Source organism: Liolophura sinensis, chromosome 6, assembly GCF_032854445.1.
Source record: "Liolophura sinensis isolate JHLJ2023 chromosome 6, CUHK_Ljap_v2, whole genome shotgun sequence".
In the NCBI taxonomy this organism is placed as follows: Eukaryota; Metazoa; Mollusca; class Polyplacophora; order Chitonida; family Chitonidae; genus Liolophura; species Liolophura sinensis.
Genome location: NC_088300.1, coordinates 65,783,169 through 65,800,881, shown reverse-complemented (window position 1 = coordinate 65,800,881; position 17,713 = coordinate 65,783,169). Strand labels below are relative to the sequence as shown.

The window sequence follows — 17,713 nt, the reverse complement described above, 5'->3', positions numbered from 1 at the left end:
AGAGAAGGAGGAATCGCGTCCATTCCCGCTCCTAATAAATCCACAATTACTGATATGATGAGGTCATCGGAAACATACAAATTTTCGCTGTGGACGTGTGATATATTGTCAGCTGATTGGAACACAGTGTCCATCGTATCTCACACTTTATCACAGTCGTAAGTCGCCTGATGACAGGCGATCTGTGTTAAATAATACGTTGTAAGGAATACAATTTCTTAAACGTTCTCGTTCGACCTTGGAAGAAAAACCGAGATCATGAAATCGACTGTGTTCCAGCACTGGCATAGAAGTCTTTTGACGACTAGATCATGGCACAATAGCTCATGTCCACCAGAAATCTGGCATCTCTTCCAAATGAAATCTGATAATTGCCACATCCAACGCTCAGGCTGATTTCGTGATGTGAAACTCGATGATAATGTCCTCAACGGGGTTCGTTCTGTAGTTATTGAATGTACGAAAAACATTATTCGTGGCCTTCCTCGGAAGTTTACATCGAGGACGGAACTATAAACTATAATAAACCTGACCTAGAAGTCCAACATGAAAATACTTTTTTTCAAAACGGAAAAATATTAAAATAGCAATCTTAATAAAGCAATATAGCTTGGGCTATATTGAACAGGTGTAAGATGGCTGATACATTTCCGATATACGCGGTCACTATTAAGGACATTTTATGGAGATCGTCAAGAAAAAAGTTACTGCTGTCGATGTCGATCCGAAATAATCTGTGTTGCCCTGAAATTTTGTGTTTAAAGTATAAAAAAAATAGTCTACAACAAGTGAGGGAGTGCATATATATTTGATTCGTGCACTATTTCACCGAGCTCATAAAAGAGCTATACGGCTTAAAAAACCAATCAAATAAATAAATAAACAAAAGAGCTGCATATTTTCCAAAAGAATTTTAGCCATGTTTTCATAGTGTTAGCTTTATCAACCGTCCTACAGGTATTGTGCGGTCTGTCTTCGATCGGTCCTTTTCGTTGCCTGAGCATTGGTATAATATAGCAGATCAAGATATAGTTCCGGAAAAGGAACAAAAGTGGACACAGATAACATATTTATTAGTTATTTCGAATGCTAAGTACATGCTTTAGGTTTTACACCGTACTTAACAATTTTTCAGTCATATGACCACAATTTAACATTGTCGAAATTAATTAAGTCAGATACATATATTTCAGCGTAAAAAGTAGAAGCCCGAGAAATTATTAATATGCTTGCTACCTGTGTGACGGAAAGCTGACTGGGCGTCACAAGCACAGTGTTTTGGGACGTGTAACCTCTACACATCATGACGTCATCAAATGGACATTGTTTATACGACACAATCACTGACGTTGCTTTACATGACCCGTCATCAATCAATGACGTCATAATTAAGTTACACCACCCAGGATGCCTTATGACTCCTGAATGTTTTCGCTGTCTCGCGATCATGAGAGCAGCGGACGATCATGATGTATATAAACATCATTTCGCTTTCGGCTCTGTGTCTCGCGGTGGCGTTTAGTGGCTGGGAGGGCGGTAATAATTCCCACTTAACATTCCCTGGGGCAGGGGCATCTCATGACATGTCATCAGGGTAAGTTTTGAGCTTAACTATTAACTTTTACACTTTTGTTAGACCGATAATATTCATTACACCGTACGGAGCATGCGACGCATGGGTTAGTTCAAAGTTTCAGTGTCAAGTAGAATCTGGTTGACCATGTAATTCTTTAAAGCAAGTTTCCTCCTAGCTAATGTTTCTAAGGCTTCTGTAAAAAATAGATCTGACCGATTTACTCAGCCGTTAAGTTTTCTCTTGACCGCTTCAGTGTCTTGTTGTTTAGGTCGTCCACCTTGAAGCCGGCTGACCTGGTATCAAACCTTTTTAAACAAGGGTACTTGTCGCTGTCTCGTTTGACGCTCAATACTGGAAGGTTAGAGCAAACAAACAGGGCAGGTTGGCCTTGGCTGTGTGCGTATAATATGATTCGGTGGGGTGTCTGGTGTCTTCGGCATGATACTTTAGTGACGAACAGGTGCCAATGGCTCAGTTGGCAGAGCGCCCTCTTCCGGGGCGGTAGATCCAGGGTCTGCCCTGGGTCGGGTCACTCCTAAGACCTTTAAAGAGGAAGCTGCTTGGCATTCAACATTAAGGGGAAGTGCAACACTGAGCGTTGACCCGTATCAGTATAATGGCTCGGGTGGGGCTGCTTACTTGCCTTCGGTAAGCTGTCTCAGTGAACAACATTAGATAAAAGAGCGTTGTAAATGAGTCCTGCTACAAGGAGGCACGTTGTATGCACTCTAAGAGCTCCTTTGTCGTCATATGGCTGAAAAATTGTTAATTACGACGTTAAAGCCCAAGTTTTAAACCCAAATATACACAGCATAAAAAATGTGAAAAACTCGCTGAGTAGTTTTATGCTGATAACCCTACTTGTCGTCAATCATATTTTTCATAACTTCATTATAATGATTAATCTGTTTTTCCATGAAGTATTTCATCATATTCCAAGATCATTTTGAAGATCGCTCGTCGTCAATTAATTTAGCTCTTTTTTCTTGGAGGGGATCGCATCTATCAATCGTTCAATAATAATTAGTGTTACCATTGTTTTTATGTTTTTGTTTCAGAAACTGTGCTTTTATCCCGATTCATTTTCCGTGGGCGGAGTTGCTGGATGTTGCCGATGTTTGGAACAGACGACTGCTGGAACTGATGAACAAATATTTGGTATTCCCTTACACGCTCAGCGACGTCACGAACTACTTTCGGGTAAACTGGCGATTCCACATGCATGCGCTGCTATACATGTACACATGCACACTCCTGTGACAGAGTTCGATTTTTATTTCCTTAATTATTTAATTATTTGGTTCATTGTTTACACCATTTTGTTAAGTAGTTGTACCTGCAGAGGCATAGTCCCTTCTTCCGACGACAAACTTGGCCACGGTAAAACAACATTGAATAAATATTTATTTATTTATTTATTCATTTGATTGTTTTTTTTTACGCCGAACTAAGGAATATTTCACTTACACGACGGCGGCACAGCCCCGGAGAAACCCACTACCATCCAGAAATTGCTGACAGACCTTCTCATGTACATCGGGAGAGGAAGCCAGCATGAGCTGGACTTGAGCTTACAGTGTCTGCATTGGTGGGAGGCTCTCGGTTTATCGCATGGTAGCACGCTAACCACCAGGCCACGCATGCACCCCCCCTCTCCCCGCCCCTCCCTCTCAATGAATAAATATACTTCTAACATTCTCGTTTCTTGGACACCAGCAGGTATTAGCCATGTGCATAAGCTTTACTGATTTTATATAAAGCCAAAACCCTTGCACAGGACGTCTAAAACAGTACAGTTAAACAAAAATTATGCAGGTAACGTCATATTGCTGAAGTTTACAATAACATACATTTATTTATTTATTTCATTGGTGTTTTACGCCGTACTCAAGAACATTTCACTTATACGACGGTGGCCAGCATTATGGTGGGAGGAAACCGGGCAGAGCCCGGGGGAAACGCACGACCATCCGCAGGTTGCCGAAAGACCTTCCCACGTACGGCTGGGCAGGAAGCCAACATGAGCTGGACATGAACTCACAGCGACCGCATTGGTGAGAGCTTCTAGGTCACTACGCTGCGCTAAGGCGCTAACCAACTGAGTCACGGAAGGCTCACAATAAGATGTTTTCTGTTTCCATCACATTTCAGGTTTTGCTGTTGTATGTGACAAGTGTTCTAGAATCCTCAGGACACGTGGAGAAGAGTGTTTTGATGTTGATTACACACGTGCCGATCGTCTTCTACTATCTCATCAAGCTCTACTTCTGCAAAGGTACAGCCATATATATACACACACAATCGGACAGTGAGAGTGAAAAAAGTTTTCCCAATCCGATGCAGCTAAATTATGAGCCAATAAGAATGCGTCTTTTAGTTGGTTTTTTTTGTCATATAAAAGGTGGGCTCGATGTGGATTGGCTTCATTAGAGGATAAACTATATTCTGTTTGTTCCTTAAGTTGTAAAGCACGTTACACTCCACGCCCATTGCCCAGCAGGTCACTTGTTTTTGAATGATTTTGATGTCACCCGAGGTATTGAAGTGTTGGTGTTGAAATTAAGCTTTTTGAGTTAAACATTATGATTTAGAAAAGGTATATTAAATACATTTCCTTGCAAATAATATAGGCATAACATATCAGATATAACATATCAGGGTGTAGAGCTTGTGGTGTTATGTGTCCATTGACTAAAGGCAATTTTGGTAGGGAGTATAACTGATTTTATTTATTTATTTATTTATTTATTTATTTATTTATTTATTTATTTATTTGCATAGGTTGTGTTTTACGCCGTATTCAAGAATATAGAATATTTTTAGGAAACCGGGTAGGGCCTGGGGTGTAACTCACGACCAACAGCAGGTTGCTGCATACCTTCCCACGTACGGCCGGAGAAGCTGAATATGAACGACAAATTGAAAGAAACGGAGTATAAACACCAGTAGTAACACCACTACACTACACGTGACTGAAAAACTGGCTGTTATATATGTCTATCTCCACTGTCTGCCTATCACAGCCTTACCCTGTGTACTTCCGGGTGTATTCAGAACAGGAATTAAGGCTCCGTGCTCGAATTAGCCCAAAGATCTATTTCTTTAAGAATCCGAGGACTTAATGTCATCACTGACTTGGGGTTCTATTACCAGTAGTAGACCAAGCATAGTATAAGCGATCAACACGGGTGTCAATTCAATCTTAAAACTTCCTTCTTCATTTCACGGAAGACTGGTTTAACTCCACTCTGAATACCAAAGAATGTAAACCTTATTTACAAGGTTGTTCCTTTTTTTTTGTTCTGAATAGGCACCTATTATGTCATACATTCTCAGGGCAACTTATATTATCAAAAATGTAAATAGAGTGCAAACAAACGTGACATTTACCATGTACACATGTCGCATTTTACATGTTTATCCGTTTTTTACACATAATCTTTTGTGATTATTTGTGATCATTCAAAATATCCACAATATTTCCACTACGTAAACACCTGGCATATTTACTATAATAAACATCATCTCATTGAAGTTACTACACATTAATTTTTCACGCGTTTCCAAACTGTAACAAAAATGTGTATAAAAACGAAACACTTATTTTTAGTGTGTATTAGCTGTCGAGAATGGTCATTGCAGGTACATGAGAATATTTTCTAATAATCACATTGTTTAATACTGATGTTACGGGAAAGCGCCAAGGTTTTGTGACGTCACTCTAGATAGCTATAATATGGCAAAATGGCGTCACCAAATGAGTGGCTTGGTACGATTGTTTGCTATTTATTTTGTTGATAATCGGTGTAGAATTTTTAAAATATTTTTAGAACATTTCTGGAATACTACTTTATTAATTAATTCAGCTTCAGGGGCTGACTTTATTTTCACTTTAAGACATTTAGTGTTTGTTCGAGGGTTCTGTGACCCAACACACAGATGACATTACTACAAGATAGCAAACTCTTTCAGTTATTGCTGGTGATGTGCCAATGTAGCCTCTTACGTCTTTTTTTAATCAATGATCAATGGTTTGTATACAATGATCTCTAATTTACAAACAATGATCACTGGGTTACTAATAGTGTTTACTCGTTGAAAAACAATGTTCACTGATTTAAAAAAGATATTAATGACGAGAATAACTGAAGGTGTGTATTGTCCATAATACGTCTTCTTAGTATGTTACAATAGCTCCTTCTAATGCCTCTCAAAGAAGAAAATTCGAAGTCGTGAGATCCGGGATCAAGCCCGAGTCGGGTCATACCAACGACTTTAAAAATCCTATTTATTGCTGCCTCGCGTGGCGCTCAGCACTGGAAAGAACAAGGAAACAGGGTCTGTAGTCTCGGTGTCAGTATAATATGACTGGGTGGGGTGGGGGGGGGGGGGCGTCATGTCTGGCGCCTTCGGCATGATAGTTCAGTGGTGGCAGCACTTTGGCGCTTTGGACTCGCCTTGCCACAAGAACAGTATATGTACACACACCTATAATGACTTCTGAAGAAGTGAACATCTCATGTTTATTGCTGTACTTACAGTGGCCAAAATATCTACAATGAAGGAAGCATCTGTCACAAACGTTGAAGACCATGGAAATGAACACGGTCAGTCATGCAATAACTAGGTTCTATTCTCATGTTTAGGTCTTGTTTTACAAACATTTCAACTATATGGCGTGTAACACCAGTAAAATAAATAAAATAAATTTTTAATTATAAAATCATACTCAGAAGCCAGAATCTCATCAGTTATATGGCATAATTACAAGTATTCTGAAGGGTTTCTAATTTGACCATACGACGATTGTGAAAATGATATACGGTTAGTGTCCGGTTACCATGCACCGGATTAACCTATTCAGTTTCGCTAAAAACTATCGCAAAATCTCGCGATAGCTGCTGGCATTTGAAACCAATGAATTCATCCATATTGGTTTCTGCTGTAGCGTTTTTAACCACATTTGACTTTATAAATTTCAAACAAAAGTGAAATTAAATGAATTTACAGAGACGGAGGCGAAACGTCTACATCCGAAAATTCAACCTCTCCATGAATGCAATAAACAGCTGGAGTTAGATATAGATCAGAAAGGTAAGATTGGCAGCACTTGGTAAATATCAGACCTCCATTGAATGGATGATGTCAGCATTACGTACAATGGTTTCACTGTGGCAGAGACTGCCCTAGCTCTTGATGCAGCCACAGATCAAATTGTTGGCACGTCTGGTCAACTGCCAAGAACAGTCGCAGCACTCTAACAGCGATAGGGTTGGGTATGTTTCCCGTAATTCAGATTTAGTGCCATTTTATATGTTTGGTAACAAATTATACATACAGTTTGTAGATTAACTGGAGAGCCGCGCTTCTTGTGCGGATTTCTCAGTTCTTGACACAAACCCTGTCACTTGTTTTCTTTTATGTTTCTTTTCTGTTTCTTTTTTTTCTTTGTTTTTTTTTGTTTTTTTCTAGCGAGGGAACTGGACGCTATGGCGAGGACAGTCTATTACCTTCAGCGTCAAAGCCAGTTTCAGGAACGTGACATTGCAAAAAAAGGTTTGTTTAGTTTGGAGTTTTATGCCATGGTATATACCAAATGTTTCAGCTATGAAATCTTTTTTTGAGGTTAAGGCACGTGAAGAGTTGGTTGGTGAGAAACCAGAATAAGTATGATCGACTCTGGTGTCGTATTTATGGCCCAAGGATAGGTACAGAAGGTAAACGGATTGTTAATACGCAAGGATACACATAGGGTAAACGGCAAACAGAAATAATGCAATTTTTCTTTGTTTCCTCACTGAATGCATTTGTTTCGGATATATCAAAACACAGATTCTTGACTTCTTATTTTCGTTACCAAATCTGACAATAATTCATGACTTCAACCATACAAAATGATAAAATCTAAAGAGTTTAAGACAAATATTGCACCATTAAATGGGGTACTTTGGGAGAACCAAAAACCTCAAATAATCCAGTGACGGTTCGAATGCGATGAACATGTCATAATTTTAACATCAGTAGGCCTACATAAATGTACAGTCATATGTATGCGTAGATATGTAGGGAAAAGATTTACTTTTTTCCGAACTCTCTCCAAAATTTTTAATTTGTATGACAATTCATCACTGGAACATTTATTATTCCGCTTTTTATTGTTTTCATGACCGTGTCATTGTATATAAATGACATACAATGGCTTGAGTTTCTGCTCACAGATGGAGAGATAGAAGAAATGGCCCGAACCATAGAATACCTACAGCGACCCAGTAGTAAAAGGTGGTCGGATGTGCTCGACAGAGGTATGAATGGTATCCATCAATGAAAACAAAATACTAACGAAATTGAAAGTTACCAAATGGTTTTTGCAATATTCGACAATTGTAAACATAACTCTACAGGACAGTTGAAAACACAACTATCTACAGGACAACTGAAAACACAACTATCTACAGGACAATTGTAAACACAACTACCTACAGGTCAATTGGAAACACAACTACCTACAGGTCAATTGTAAACACAACTACATACAGGTCAATTGTAAGCACAACTACCTACTGAACTTTCCTAAAACAGGGTACTCAGTGAGGAAATTGAAGCATTTCTGGCCCTGGTACAACGCCAAGACGTGGTAATGTCAATGAAGTGTATTGACTTTTCCGACGTGGTTGTGTTGACATATCTCCTATGTGGTTGTGTTGACATATCTCTAGTGTGGTTGCGGTATGCATTGTACTTGAGGTTATGGCAACGTTCTGCTTGATCGCGGTAATGTGTATCATGTCAACTAGTACAATGGGTTTGCTGCGGATACGGGCTTCAAATGAGACAATCATTACTATGCTGAATACCTTTTTGGTCTTCATAAAATCAGGTAATTTACACTTCTGCGAGGAAGCGCGAGACTAATGAATTATTAATTATAATGAGAAATTAATAAGTGTGTATTAATACATGTTGATGGCTTGATGTAAGTATATATTTACAATTCCATTGCAAAATGCAATCCTCTTTCGTGAAATAATTTAATGAAGTTAACGACGAAATCGGTGCCTATCTTGAGGAGCGAATCCGTTACAAATACATGTAATATGAGGCCTGAAACATCTCATTTAACCGCAGTAGATCCAGGATCAATCCTGGGTCGAGTTACACCTAAGACTTTAAAAGGGGAAGTTGTAACTTCCTCGCTTGGCGTTCAGCATGCAGGGGATATTACAACGACTGGTTGACCCGTATCAGTATAATGGGCGGCTTACTTACATTCGGTAAGTCGTCTCAGTAAAGCAGCACTAGATAAAAGAGCGGTAGAAATCCGTCCTGCAACAAGGAGGTACATCACATACACCCTAAGGATTCTTTCGTCGTCATATGACTGAAAAATTGTTGAGCACGACGTTAAACCCCAAACATTCACTCACTCACTCTCATTTAACCAACGCATCTTTGCTTGAAGGTACGTGTACCCTATTTACTTTAATTTTTTGGGTCACCTGGTCTTCTTTTTTAGCCAGTATCCCTGTAATTGTAGCAAGAATATTAGTTTCTTCTTTCTCACATGGTTAATCCATCTAATGGACAACATACTCATATCTTTACTTTTCCAAAAAGCTGGGAAAGAAATATAATATTCTACTTTCAGCACTACTGATATCTGCCCCAAAATTAGAAGAATTAGGGTAATCAAGTTATCAAGATTTTTACAACAGGTCTCCTGCTTTTGTCTTCCAGTGTACCAGATCAATTGCTCAGCCCCGCAGCTGGTTAGCGCCGAGTACGTGTACCTGCCGATGGTCACCGAGATAGAGCAAGCCGTGCCCAGGGGCTCTGATGGGGAGAGTGACTCGGACGGTGTGGGTGACCCCGAGGCGGACCTTCAGTTAGAATGGGACGAGTGGGGGTAGAAGCGCCCACGGGGACAGTTATGGTGATTCTGATCAATAAACATTGGCGAAATAGAACACATTAGTTGTTCTGTTTGGTTTCTTGCATTCTATAATCAAGGTTAAAATAAGCGTCCACTTGGTTCACATACATACAGTAAAATTACTAGAATCTTGATAAAGGCGTCATTCCACACAGCGTGCTAAGTTGTGCAGGTAGATTAGATTAGTTCACATCACCGTTACAGACTTATGAAGAGTTAAAATGTATAGATCCGATTTTTTGTGAAAAAAAATCAAGAATCCAGAATATACGTGAAATTCATAGGTGCACGATTTGAATGAGTGTCATTTGAACAATGTTCTTGGAACTATGTCAGTGTAACCTCTAGAAGCCATTACCGTAGCTTCGTTACTATCAAAGAAAGTATCCTGAATTGGCTGATGAGGTCGGCAAAGTTAAATTGGTTGACAAGAAACGGGACAGTCAGACGCCTTGAGGTTTTACTGTTCTTTTCCTTGCCAACTTACGTCGCTTTCAACATTATTTTGGCTATACTACGATTGCGTGTCCTTGTAGCAGACTGGTTTCAACGTGGTCCAGTATACTACGGCTATCTGGCCTATTGCCATTTTGAGATCTCGTGTATACTGCACTACTCAGAACCGAACTCTGGCTTATCAGACGGACACTCTGTTCGCGCAGTTTGTCAAAGTGCACCAGTGCAGTTTTCCTGTGAATGTCTATGATCTCATTTGATTCGATACAGAGATATAGAAAGTTAAACTGCTCGAGAACAAAACTGTGAAGGGTATCCTCACCGTGATTATCAGCGGGATTTGGGGGAAGATAGGGGCAGAAATATAGTTACTTCATTGAGAAACAAGGAACGAGAGTGAAACATACCATCCCATCGGGTTTATCACCAATGTATATTCGAAACTCGGGAACTGTGACCTGCTGGTTTCCTTAGAAACCAGAAATCGGATCGACTCAGCCCTAGTTTAAACTGAAAATACTTCAGCCCAGTGCGAACCTGGCCTGTACATCAGATTTGGAATCGAAACAGTTCAGTTTAAATAGGAATCTATCTACCTCGGTATGAACGAACATACCAAATATAAAAACCATCCCAATCGCTAAGACTTCTGCTGTGATCAAGTATAGCTGAAATTTCCTGTTTTCTTTTGGTTACCAGGGAAACCACAAATTTGATTTAAACATCCCAAATTTATTTAGGAACCTAAGTGCAGCTAAATATGAACCCGATTATCAAATATGAAATATTTATTTAAAGCGTGTTAACTTTTATTCTGTGATCAAATCATAGGAATTACCTTTTCCAGTCAGTAGCGATATATAAGCCACAAATTTGATGCAAACAGTCCCAGGTTAAATAGGAACGTGTACTTCATCTCAGTATTCAGACTACACCTCAAGCGGATTCCCTTTATTATATTGCGATCACGTGGTTCATACGGAAATCGTCATGACATAATCTTGGATAAAAACTGTTTAGGATCTGGAGCCAAACTGTCAGCTTGAGTGGGATCATTTGGGAATTGATTGATTGTTTGATGTTTAACGCGGTGTTCATGGGTTGTTCCATTATACCAGGGCTGCCTGGTTTATCGGCGGAGGAAACTGGAGGAAAACCCCAACCTTCGCCATAAGTTTGGTGGATAGAGTCACAACCATTTGAAGGAAGAACAAGACTTTCTAGAAAACAAACGTTTATCCTTTTCATATTTAATGACTTAAACAGGTCATAGAAAATTCATATCACTTTATAGTTTTAAATTACAAAACTGTACAAGCATATATTCCACTGCAACATAGCAAATTATGGTTTTACAGAGGATCGCTCTCCTTAAATTACACCAGACGACAATAGCACTTTCATCTTATTTATCGTAAATGTCAAATTTTCCATCCACCCTTGGATGACCATGATTGAAAGCAAAGCACCATATTCACACTGCCACAACCTGCTAATTATTAAGTAAGCGTTCTCTTCCACATGATCCTTTCCCGTATTAAATCCATTCAATGACTGACTTTCACTGACTGTCATGTATGTTTTATGTATCATCTGCAGTGAAACTTCACTCTATTTTCTTCCAACTTTACATGCAGATTTTAGCATTATTGTTCAGAAGCTCTGGTGATTGACTACATTTCAGTTTCATGTAGTCCGATCGGTTGCTTCATCTTGCTGTGAGTTGCTTAATGTGGTCTGCTCTTTAATTTTGCTGTCAAGAGTCAACTAATCCCATTGGTTGTTCCTTCTAGTTGTCAAGAGTCCTCTTCGATTGGTTGTTTCACCTGGCTGCCTGCCAGGCTGTTAAGATTTTGAGTATTGTCTCTACAGGAACATCAGGAAGTTTTCCACAGAGTAATGGGAGGGTTGGCATACCTGTTGAGATGAGATGAAAGTTCTAGTCGTGAAAAACACTTGAAATAACGCAGACTGCTCCACAGGGTAATAAATGATGAAAATCATTTGTTAAGGCATAAACATGAGGCACATTCTCCAGTCTTTTGATTTTAACAATACTAAAGAAAGAGAAACCCATTCTGTTAACCCAAATAGTCATTTTCCTGTAGTTTCTTTATTACCTAGATAAAAGCATGATAATGGTTTGCACCAAAATGTTTCTGGATGATTCTCACAGCAATACTGGGGTTGCATGCTGACAAAAGTCCTCCACTCATGCTGATGAAACGACAGTTACTTACACTAGTAAATCTACTGAAACATCCTAACAAATACTATATAAAGTTGATTGACTGACTGATTAATTGAATGATTGCTCGTTGTTAAATGTCTCACAATGTCAAAGAACAATACCAATCTGACTCTGACAGTCACGTGTCCACCATGAAGGCTTGAAGTTAGTCAACTGAAGCTTCCTGGTAGTGTGAACTACACTGGAAGTAAATCTCCAACAAAAGACAAAGTGCACCAGGCATCCTCTAAACATTGTTGAAAGAAATATGCAGGTTTGAATTCAACTGGTATCTGCCATCTCAGAATAGCCATGGTGAATATATCACACCAGGCCACCTTTCAACCTCATTAAATTGCTGCACAAGAATGAAACTGCTGACTGATGAACAGGATTGAACAAACAGGTTAAGACTTTTACCAGGTACATGTACACCAGTGAAGTTGACCCAGTTTTTGATCTGAAGATACTCTTTGTGTACATCAAATATGAACAGAATGGTAATAAGAACAGATCATGGCCACTTAGCCAATGCTCACTAGATGGCAGGGTGGTAACATAAAAAGAACAATGCTTTTTGCCAGATACATGACAAACCTCCTAAATTTAGGATGCAGTTGAGAATGCAAAATTGTGGCCTCATTGCTCAAAGCCTAAGTATCTTCTGCATCACCCAGTTATGCCAACATATCAGCTAACCTTACCTGTGACAATAATGTTGCGTAATTCCTCTGGGCGTGGTATATCAAACCAGAGGAGGAAGAGGGAGAGGTGTTCGCAAGGATTCCCCTTCAGCACCTCACCCTGTAGGTACCTCACCAGCAAACCCAGCTTCTCTGTAAACATGGGAAGAGACACAGAATGTGGCAGCTGTGGCCATGTCACACAAAACTCAAGCTGTGTATGTCAGCATTTTCCTAGACATTTGGGGAAGTACCTCCAACCTTTGCATGTCTTGCAGGTTACATTTACTTAACATGCATTGTTATTTATCTGATTGGTGTTTGATGTCATACTTAGGAAATTGTCATCAGGTTTATGGAAACTACAACTCTTCCCCAGGCCTTAAAACCACTTTTAATTCAAACTCATAAATGTACTTCACATATTGTCCACACATGAATTCTACCCTTACACATATCTACATTGTATCATACGCCGTACTCAAGAATATTTCACTTATACGACAGCGGCCAGTATGATGGTGGGAGGAAACCCGGCACAGCCTGAGGGAAATCCATGACCATCCGCAGGTTGCTGCCAGACCATCCCACGTACGCCCGCAGAGAACACCAGCATAAGCTCGACTTGAACTCACTGTGACCACATTGGTTAGAGGCTCATGGGTCAATACACTGTGCTAGAGTGCAAACCAACTGAGCCAAGGAGGCCTCCCTATCTCAAAGTGATTTAATAGCACAGTCCTACTATAAACCTATAGTCATGCTCTAATGTCTGGGTTGGATTTACTTGATTGGTGATTTACGTTATACTACTGAATATTTCACTTATACGACAGCGGTGAGAGGACACCAGGCAGAGCCCAGGAGAAACCTTCGACCATCTGCCAATTGACTGGTTTTTAACACTTGATAGTGTGGCTACTCTTCTGTTATTGTTTAGAAATTGGTTTTGAGAGAGTTAACCTGCGCTGAAGCACAGGGTGCATTTATATTATAAATTACACTAATTACTTACAGAAATATGGTTAGATTTCTACCTAAAAATTCTAGCCTTCAAAGCATCGCCATTTGTAATGCAGGAGTAACAAGTCTCATAATACACAACTTGGGTAATGATGGGAAACAGACAAAGGTGTTCTCTTTATAAACTGAACAGCTGAGCCAGTACTTACCACACTGCCAGGAATCCAGCACTGTGTCCAGACGACTCTTCAGCCCATACAAGTACTCCTCCTGTACGAGAGGAATCTCCGTGGATTTGCCAAGCACAGCTTTGGAGTAGCTACTGCTGTAGTATGTGTTAATGAGCTTCAGTTGCCAGAGAGCCATTGTGGACGGCTGGCACACAGACAGCCTGACAGCCTGTAAGAGAGTGGACAATACATGACTGAATTCTAGCATACAGACAGCCACCGCACCTGCCTATCTACATAAATTACAAAAACTACATTTAAGCAAATACACTGTAAAACCACTGGTTTGCTTCCATATTTCATTAATGTTCGAAGCTCAAGAATACACCCCCCATTTGACCTTTCGATTTTAATATTGGTGCTTAGACGAAATTGTACTGACTGCAGTCAGTTTCGTGAGTGGACACAACCAGAGTGTCCGAAAGAGAGAAACGTGAGCGGTTGATAGAGTGTTTCTTTCTATTATGATGGTCATATTGTGTTGTGTCCTTTGGATTGCTTATATGAATGACAAGTACAAAATGCTGCAGTTTGCCAATTTCACAATATACGGTCACCTACCATCTATTTTCTATGGCCATGTGGGTGTGTTCTCACCGGATCTATGGCCATGTGTGTGTGTTGTCACCTGATCTAAGGCCATATGTATGTATTGTCTTCTGATCTATGGCCATGTGTGTGTTCTCACCTGGTCTATGGCCATGTGTGTGTTCTCACCGGATCTATGGCCATGTGTGTGTGTTGTCACCTGATCTAAGGCCATATGTATGTGTTGTCTTCTGATCTATGGCCATGTGTGTGTTCTCACCTGGTCTATGGCCATGTGTGTGTTCTCACCGGATCTATGGCCATGTGTGTGTGTTGTCACCGGATCTATGGCCATGTGTGTGTGTTGTCACCTGATCTATGGCCATGTGTGTGTTCTCACCTGGTCTATGGCCATGTGTGTGTTGTCACCTGGTCTATGGCCATATGTGTGTGTTGTCACCTGATCTATGGCCATGTGTGTGTTCTCACCTGGTCTATGGCCATGTGTGTGTGTTCTCACCTGGTCTATGGCCATGTGTGTGTGTTCTCACCTGGTCTATGGCCATGTGTGTGTGTTCTCACCTGGTCTATGGCCATATGTGTGTTCTCACCTGGTCTATGGCCATGTGCGTGTGTTGTCACCTGATGTATGGCCATGTGTGTGTTCTCACCTGGTCTATGGCCATGTGCGTGCCAAGTGCCTCTGGTTTCTCTCTGGTCACACATTCATACAGCACCCCACACAGCTGAAGCACCAAAGTCTCTTCCTGAGGAAAGACAAGGACTCGGCAACTAAATCACTCATTTATATAGTTTTATGCAAAATTTTAAATATTTCTGGCCTTGCTTACACACTGCAATCCACCTAAGAATGGTTGTGAACAATACTAAACTCTATCAAACTACATGTACCGTAGATGATGAGAGGCATCCCACTGTTAAGTTTCTGAAGGTGCATGTAAGTTGTACCAAGACAGAAATGATCTACACAGAAATCGTTCCACTCATTGCACAACATATGATGTCCATCAGTGACACTGTCCATCTAAATCCAACACCTAAACACTGTCACAACAGGATATATTTAAGTAAATAATTCTTCATGGATACAACTGAAATAAGCCTTTAATTAGAAAATTGTAAATCAGCTTTTGACAAAATTACTCATATATTTCATTGTCGGTCAACACACTACTCAAAACCTGTTGAGCAGAGAATACCAGAGTATCTGGCATAAACCATCAACCTTTGGTAAGTTACTGACAAACTTTCTCATGTGGGCTCTACACAGCTGATACATGTACATGCCACACTGGAGGACTTCAAGTGGCCATCAACAAATGTAAGACTGTGCGTCCCATGAATGGTTTTACTGTCACCAAGGTCCCACGAACAACGAAAGCACATTTCTCCAAGTCAAGGCTGGAAGTGAACCCCTGCCTCGGGTGTCAGCCGCTATGAGTAACACCACTGAGTCACGCCTTGCCCCGCATTTGAGAACATTAATATACTTTACATTGAAACATACTAAAGAATATTTCGAATGTTGTATTACATGTATGTTCACACCATATAACTGACTTAGGTTATCTGGTTTCACTGAAGATGATAGTGGAGGACATACATGTACATATAGTAATAAACCCATGACACAAATATTTCTGTTCAACTCACCTGGCTATTTGTGGATGATGTAAAATAGTGCGAGAAAGCCAGTATATTCTCATCAGAGGTAAACGACTTGATCACATCAGGCTGGAAGAAAATGAGTGGCTCTTTATTATCACAGCTTGCTATTTATCCACTCAGTGTTACTATTATCACACATGCATGTATGTACAGACAGGGGAGGAAATATCTGGCTTCAGTAACAGATTTAACTACTTAGTTAATTGCTGCTAATAAATGAAATGCTCAAGTAATTTACACTTATCCAACTGCAGGTAGTTTGAAGGGTACAGGACGCCAGAGTTCCTTTGGCAAGTGACAGAAAACCTTTCCTATACATGACAGATATGCACTCCACACAGTTAGGACGTTACATCAAGGCTCTGTGATACTATATTCTTCTCGGCTTAATAGATGAAGAGGGCATTCTACGATTGGAGGAAATCGCACATTTACTTACACAAACAGAACCATGACTGGACTGATCACTGGTCAGTGATTTTGCCAACATGCTGCCTTTACTTACACAAACAGAACCATGACTGGACTGATCACCGGTCAGTGATTTTGCCAACATGCTGCCTTTACTTACACAAACAGAACCATGACTGGACTGATCACTGGTCAGTGATTTTGCCAACATGCTGCCTTTACTTACACAAACAGAACCATGACTGGACTGATCACTGGTCAGTGATTTTGCCAACATGCTGCATTTACTTACACGAACAGAACCATGACTGGACTGATCACTGGTCAGTGATTTTGCCAACATGCTGCGATAGCCCTGAAACAGAACACGACTCATTTACATACTTTGTGACTTTTTCAAAGAACACTTAGTCAATATATGATTTTCAAAACACAACTTTTATAAACAGGATTTTAATACACAAGTGTGTATGAATACTATGAATATTGTCTGTCTGATTGTCTCTGTGAATACTATGAATATTGTCTGTTTGAGTCTTTCTGTTAATACTATGAATATTGTCTGTCTGATTGTCTCTGTGAATACTATGAATATTGTCTGTCTGAGTGTCTCTGTGAATACTATGAATATTGTCTGTCTGAGTGTCTCTGTGAATACTATGAATATTGTCTGTCTGAGTCTTTCTGTTAATACTATGAATATTGTCTGTGATTGTCTCTGTGAATACTATGAATATTGTCTGTCTGATTGTCTCTGTGAATACTATGAATATTGTATGTCTGATTGTTTCTGTTAATACTATGAATATTGTCTGTCTGATTGTCTGTGAATACTATGAATATTACTTGACTGTCTGATTGTCTCTGTGAATACTATGAATACTGTATGTCTGATTGTTTCTGTTAATACTATGAATATTGTCTGTCTGATTGTCTGTGAATACTATGAATATTACTTGACTGTCTGATAATCTAACACAAACCGAGCGTTAAGATGATGAGGGTACTGAGATACAG

General features: G+C 39.9%; 2 protein-coding genes across 2 annotated transcripts in view; one reads left to right on the top strand and one right to left on the bottom strand.

The window, feature by feature from the left end:
• Nucleotides 1-1,583: 1,583 nt before the first annotated feature.
• Nucleotides 1,584-9,528, top strand: LOC135467443 (uncharacterized). Its single transcript, XM_064745216.1, has 8 exons — nucleotides 1,584-1,594; nucleotides 2,635-2,776; nucleotides 3,728-3,851; nucleotides 6,118-6,183; nucleotides 6,587-6,670; nucleotides 7,049-7,132; nucleotides 7,795-7,878; nucleotides 9,311-9,528. Exons 1-8 carry the CDS (start codon nucleotides 1,584-1,586, stop codon nucleotides 9,481-9,483), a joined length of 768 nt encoding a protein of 255 aa, XP_064601286.1. The 3' UTR covers nucleotides 9,484-9,528.
• A 1,677-nt stretch (nucleotides 9,529-11,205) lies between these two features.
• The window catches only part of LOC135466817 (anaphase-promoting complex subunit 1-like), a 48,231-nt gene continuing 41,723 nt past the window's right edge, over nucleotides 11,206-17,713 (bottom strand). Inside the window, exons 49-54 of the mRNA XM_064744521.1 lie at nucleotides 16,989-17,051; nucleotides 16,271-16,351; nucleotides 15,268-15,363; nucleotides 14,048-14,237; nucleotides 12,897-13,028; nucleotides 11,206-11,879 (exon numbers count right to left, since the gene is read on the bottom strand). Of these exons, the coding sequence (XP_064600591.1) occupies nucleotides 11,785-11,879; nucleotides 12,897-13,028; nucleotides 14,048-14,237; nucleotides 15,268-15,363; nucleotides 16,271-16,351; nucleotides 16,989-17,051 (657 nt within the window). The 3' untranslated portion in view covers nucleotides 11,206-11,784. The remainder of the gene's footprint in view (nucleotides 11,880-12,896; nucleotides 13,029-14,047; nucleotides 14,238-15,267; nucleotides 15,364-16,270; nucleotides 16,352-16,988; nucleotides 17,052-17,713) is intronic.

Excerpts from the sequence above, each read along its gene's own strand:
- LOC135467443 (XM_064745216.1), top strand. Across the intron at positions 2,777-3,727 it reads ACGTCACGAACTACTTTCGG|GTTTTGCTGTTGTATGTGAC; the intron begins GTAAACTGGCGA and ends ATCACATTTCAG. Across the intron at positions 7,879-9,310 it reads GTCGGATGTGCTCGACAGAG|TGTACCAGATCAATTGCTCA; the intron begins GTATGAATGGTA and ends TTTGTCTTCCAG.